Source organism: Melospiza melodia, chromosome 22, assembly GCF_035770615.1.
Source record: "Melospiza melodia melodia isolate bMelMel2 chromosome 22, bMelMel2.pri, whole genome shotgun sequence".
NCBI lineage: Eukaryota > Metazoa > Chordata > Aves > Passeriformes > Passerellidae > Melospiza > Melospiza melodia.
This window is the reverse complement of record NC_086215.1, coordinates 9,324,831-9,330,830: the sequence shown is the minus strand read 5'-3', so window position 1 is coordinate 9,330,830 and position 6,000 is coordinate 9,324,831. Positions and strand designations below refer to the sequence as shown.

The 6,000-nt window shown below is 43.1% G+C and overlaps 1 protein-coding gene across 1 annotated transcript in view; it reads left to right on the top strand.

Moving 5' to 3' along the window:
• The first annotated feature begins 5,127 nt into the window (after window positions 1-5,127).
• MED27 (mediator complex subunit 27) overlaps window positions 5,128-6,000 on the top strand; it is an 85,451-nt gene continuing 84,578 nt past the window's right edge. Inside the window, exon 1 of the mRNA XM_063174564.1 lies at window positions 5,128-5,342. Coding sequence (XP_063030634.1) covers window positions 5,137-5,342 — 206 coding nt within the window. The 5' untranslated portion in view covers window positions 5,128-5,136. The remainder of the gene's footprint in view (window positions 5,343-6,000) is intronic.

The following is a 6,000-nucleotide window of genomic DNA, read 5'->3' as shown; positions in this document are numbered from 1 at the left end:
AAAGAAGTAACTGAGTTCTCTGCAGATTGCACACACACAGAATAAAACAGCAGCCTTTTTTTTTTTTTGCAAGTAAAATTTGACATATTTTGGGACAGAATTCCTCATGCATAAAATAACACCATGGGTTTTGCTGGGTATGGTTTACTTTTTGTATTTTGCTTTACACTTCTCATGTAAATTGGGTGCTGGGATAAGGTGTTAAGTTGACATCTCCAAGGAACCAAGTTCCAGAAGCAGCACAACACAACAGCAGATCTCTTTCAATTTTCTTAAAACTGATGTCAAGAGTACCAGTTTCATCAGGCAAGAGGGATTGGAAGAGTCATAATCCAGCCAGTCCTTGGTGGTTCTGCAGACAAATCTGGATTCTCTGTGTGTCACGGGAACACTCTAAAACCATAAACTGAAAGAAAACACTCTGGATTACCAAATATCCACCTGAAAATCGTAGTTCCTACAGTTACAGAGATCCCCTAAGGGGACAGGGAGGCCTCCAGGTCTGTTTTCCATCCAGCACGATGTGGGAGAAGATCCTTTTGAATGTGAGCCTGGTCCCTGAGAGCATGAAACAATAGGAAGCTAACTCTATCCATCCCACAGGAAATCTGATGATAGCTACATCATTGTCAGCTCGGTTCATTATTTCACTGTTTCTTCTGGCAGGAGTGCTCAGATAAGATTTTTGCTCACTATTGTTGGATATAGTGGGGGATTCTGATTCAGGGAACAATAGGAGAGAAATAGCACTGAAGAGCAAATCTCCTCCACATCTGAAAATGTCTTGCCATTCCAGCCTTCTCTAAAGAGAGGCAGGACTCATTCCCTTCTCTTGGCAGAAGCCTCAAACATGAGTCGATAACCCCTCAGCTTCTCTTCTGTTTCAATAATGCATCGTGTAGTAAACTCTGTGGCTAACTGAAGACTGAAAACCTGAAAGAAATTAATAGGAATGTAAAAATAGCAAGAACATCTTGCCAATTGCATTATTGAGCATCACAATTATTTGAACAACAACAACAACAACAAAATCAGTTTATTATATTTATCTGAAGTGCTGTCAAGAATGTAGCAATGAAGTATAAAGAAATGAAGAGGTTCTGGTGATGAATATCAGTCCAGCTTGCCATAGAATAAATATCAGCATTTATCTCTGTCAGAGAAAGATAAAGATAATTTCTTATGTTATAAGTTATTTCAAATATTGAGCCCTATTCGGACGTTTTGTGAGAGATTATCTGCACTTGCTTAGAAACCCAATAGTGGCCATTAATTGTCTCTCCTGACAACAAAATTAATTTCTCTTAAATGAGAATGCATTTCTAATTGGACACTTTCTTCCCTGACAAATTGTTTACAGTACCTCTGCAAGGATTCTGAAGTCATCTCTTTGCTTTGATGTTGCTGATTAATTACAGCCCACGTGGTTCTTAGAAGCTGCAATTTGAGTAACACACTTTGCTGTGAAATCTTCATCTTAATTACACACTCCCCCAGCCAAGCTTCTTCTTGAGAAGGGAGCTGAACTTCTCTTGCTGCATGTGATGCCAGGTTGGATTGTTACTTTTTCCCCCTCCCTTCTCTCCAAGTGAGTTCAGAGCTTATGCATGATCCGAGACTGACAGCGCCCAAAATGAAATTCTCTCTTTAGCCACAGAACAGATCCAGACCTGGCAGCTCAGAGCAGCTTTCCCTCTCCCATCTCATGGAGCAGCACTGATGGGGAGAGCTGAGCTGGCTGGAGCATCACTGTGTTAGCACAGGGGTCTGCCACAGCTAATTAGCCAGGCTGAGACACAGGGTTAATTAGTGTGGGCAGGATGCTGCACTAAGGGAGCACCTCTCCACATGGCATCAAGTTGTGCCATGTTGATTTACCCCCTATCCTTTAAATGTGGTTTTTTTTTTTTTGGTGGGAGATCACCAGGTCCTTGAACTTCTGGTGGAGAGGATTAAAGATACCAGTTCTGCTACTTGCTCAGGTGAAACCTGCCCATATTGAGCCACACAGGTAATTTTGCAGGAGCCCACTCAACAGCTGTCAGATAATAAGATTTTTGGATGTTCCGAACATCAGCTGGATTCTTGCTTTTATGTTTTATTAATGACTTTAAGGCAAGAAGATTTTTATCAGTACCTTGGAGATATCTTGGTTCCACATATTTTTTCTCCATAATGCCCCCTTACAATGCACCTATAATGAAGATGAAATGAACATACTGCCTTGGCTTGGGCAAGCTGCCAGTTAAGGAATTTTGCTTAAAAGAAACGAGCAACATCGGCGCGGCAATGCCCTACAAATGAGCACACAAAATGATGCAGCCTTTTCCTTCTAGATGTGGCAGAACAGGAGGAGGAATAACAAGAGGAAAAGGAGCTCCTGCTCTCTCCTTCAGCCATTATCTGTAGGTGTGGAAGCAGCGCCTGCCTTAACTCCCCAAGGAGCCAGTGGAGCTCTGAGTGCTCTGAATTGCCTGTTGTCTGTTCAGGAGGACTTGGCTCCTCATTTATGCAAGAAAAAGCAGATCCCTGGAGCAAAAAATTGTGAATGCCCTCCTTTGAGTTTCTAAGGCAAAGCTATGTGGTGCACTTTGTTCTATAGGGGCAAGTTCCAAATGGTTCCTTATATATTTATGGGTTTGTTTTTAGGCCACTGTTTTGTCGTTTGTTTAAAAATAGTAAAACAACTGTCAAACCTTTTTTGCTGTTCCAGGTAGGATGTGAAATCAGAACTCCTTGCATTTGGGCACCACAATGACAGGGCTTTTGGAGATAATTAAAATAAATGCAGTATTGACATGTAGGAATATATGTTTTAAAATAGTAACTATTAAATGGAAAAGAATCATCCACTTCCAAGTAATAACACATAAAATAAGTTACAGACATCTGCAATGTGCACTGAGAGTCTTAACTTTGTTGGGAAGAAAAAAAATCAAGTCATGCAGGAATGATCTCTCAGGCTGCAAGTATTCCCTAATAACACAATACTTTCTTGATCAATCTATTTTAGTCCAAAGAAAGAAATTTTATGTTTAAAATAACTACCATTACAGATCCATAAACAGTTTAGGTTGCTGGTCTGGCTGAGATAGTCCTGTCCTTTCTGCTTCTGGTTGCTTTTCTTTGATTCAGTATTTTTTAACAAAAAGAACTATTCTTACCTTGCTCCTATTTACTTTACTAAGTGTGCTCAGTCTGTTGCTGATTCTTTGAAGCACACTGCTATGTATTTCCCTGGCTGAGTAGGCTGAACTCCATTGCTTCAGACTACATTGCTTCCAGGTTTGCTTTACCCCAGTGCTCAGACAGAACAGCATCCCTCAGCTCAAGAGGAACCGCAGCCCTTTCATTTTCTCATTCTTCATGCTAAGTAATAGGGCTTCACTTTCCAATACCTCACATGGTGTTCTGAGAACATTTAATTGATTTGGTACAATTTTCAGAATCCATCACTTGACAGACAGAAAGTGTCACCGAGTGGAGGGCGAAGCTTCGCTTCACTTGGCCACTGACACCTCGGCTGTTCCTTGTTGTATTCATTTCCATTTTACATACAGAAAAAGAAAGATCTCCCATGGCCGAAGAATCTGTGTGGATTTTACTGAATTTAATTAATACCTTTATGAAAGGGGTTGTTATTTACTTTAGAAGCTGAGAAAACAAAGGACCCATCCCTGTGCTGCAGTTTACTTTGTGTGGTGTGACTATTGGCCTGTGCAGTGCTTCATTTACTTTAGCTCTATTTATTTTAGCTGCATTCTGAGGGTGAAAAGAGCTGGCAGTGGCATGGGAAACACAAGCAGCTCCTACAAAATCAAACCAGTACTGTTCAATGCTGTGAAAGCACTCCTGAAGGACCTGAAGGATATGGAGCTGTGTCAGGGGAGGTTTAGATTGGATTTAGGAAAAGGTTCTTCCCCAGAGGGTGCTGGCACTGCCCAGGGTCCCAAGGGAATGGGCACGGCCCCAGGGCTGCCAGAGCTCCAGGATGTTTGGATAACATGATGGGGTTGTTGGAGTGTCCGTGCAGGGTCAGGGGCTGAACTGGATGATCCCTGAGTCCCTTCCAGCTCAGGATATTCTGTGATTCCATGATTCTGTAATTTTGTGATTCCAGGCATCTGGACGTGGCACAGGGCGATGTGGTTTAGGGGTTATGGTAGCAGTACTGGGTGGATGGTTAGAGTTGATGATGTACAGATTCACTGAATATTCCGAACTGAAAAGAACTGACAATGATCATCAAGTCCAACTTTGAGGTAAATGACCCACACACGAACTCACAATCTTGGCACTATTAGCATCATGCTCTATCCAACTGAGCTAATCCCATGATTTCACAGGGCTCTTCCAGCCTTGCCAACTCCGTGATTGTTGACCTAAGTGTGAAAAACACCAATCGGTTTTAAAATTTTAAAAGTTTAATAGTAATAAAATGGTTATAAAAATAGTAATACAATTAGAGTAATAATAATTTGGACAATTTGAATTAGGGCAATATGAGACAATAGAAACAAAGAGTTACGAACGTCCGGGTACCTTTTTCTGGGCTTGAAAAAGGACACATGTTAGCAGAGGATTAACCCTTAAAAACAACAGCCTGTTGCATATTCATGCACCTCATACATGATGCATAAATTCCATTCAAACACAGGATTCTGTCTGGTCAGTGTCAATTTCTTCCTCTGAATCCTAACGGCGTCATCCTGCCCAAGCGAGGTGAGAAGAAGTTCGTTTCTCCTGATAATGGAGCAATAAATTCTCTTTCTCTGAAAGATGTAGGTGTCGTGTCACTGCTATCTCAGTGCCAGTCCTTTGTCTAGAAAAACAAGTATCCTACATAGCATAGTTTCTATTTTAACATTTTGTTATAACCTAAAACTATATTTAACCCACTACTTAAGAGAATTAACACAGCATTACTTTCTAACACAACACATATAACATTCATTTTAATATTTGCGAAAGGCCAATCATAAAATACATATTTTTCATATAAGCGACCCAGGAAGAGAGAAAACTTTTTAAAAATCGCTTCGTGGCGATCAACACCCGGCCGCCCCCACACATGCCGGGACTACATTTCCCAACGTGCACCGCGGCGGCGCGGCGAGGCCGGCGGCGCCGGCCAAGATGGCGGATGGGGCGCTGAGCCCCGGCGTGAACCTGGAGGCGTTTTCGCAGGCCATCGCCGCCATCCAGGCGCTGCGCTCCAGCGTCACCAGGGTCTTCGACTGCCTCAAGGATGGGATGCGCAACAAGGAGACCCTGGAGGGCCGCGAGAAGGGCTTCGTGGCCGCCTTCCAGGAGAGCCTGCACTCCGTCAGCCGCGACCTGGGGTGAGCAGCGGCCCCGGCGGGGCAGCCCCGGTGGGCAGGGAGGGGGTCCCGGGCTGCCCTGGCTCCTCTCAGCGCCCGGCGGGGCTGTTCTCACTCCACGGCAAAGTTTTAGGCAAATAAATGCGAAAATGCTTCGGTTTGTTTCCCCCCCAGCACCGTACGCGTTAACCCCTTTGTGGGGTTCTGCTCCAGAGTCTCCAAATAGTTCAATATGCTCATAATATTTACCTGGTTTTTGTTGTCATTTTGTTTTCACGAAGGATCTGTCGGTGGGGTTGCACTGACAAGGTGAAGGTGTTCGGCTGCAGGGAGATTTATCTCTACATCTAAAGCTTTTTGTTAAAAATTAAGACACTTTCTAGGTACAGTAGCGTCTAAGGGGTTCAAGAATGATCGTTTTACTACCAAAACTTGTCAGGCTGGAAAGTTATCCCAGGTAAGTGTAGCTGCTTAGTGCCAGCAGGTGTGTTTTTTGTAAGTAGAGACAAACTGCTGAGGCTGAAGACGAGGAGGAAAGTTATGGGCAGAAGAGAGAGGTGTACACACAGTTTCATTCAGCAATTTTGTGTATTTAAGTTGAAAACTCCTACACAGACACAGGAACTGAGAACTTTGTGTACGCTTAGGGACAAGGTTTAGTGGTGGACTCAGCAATGTG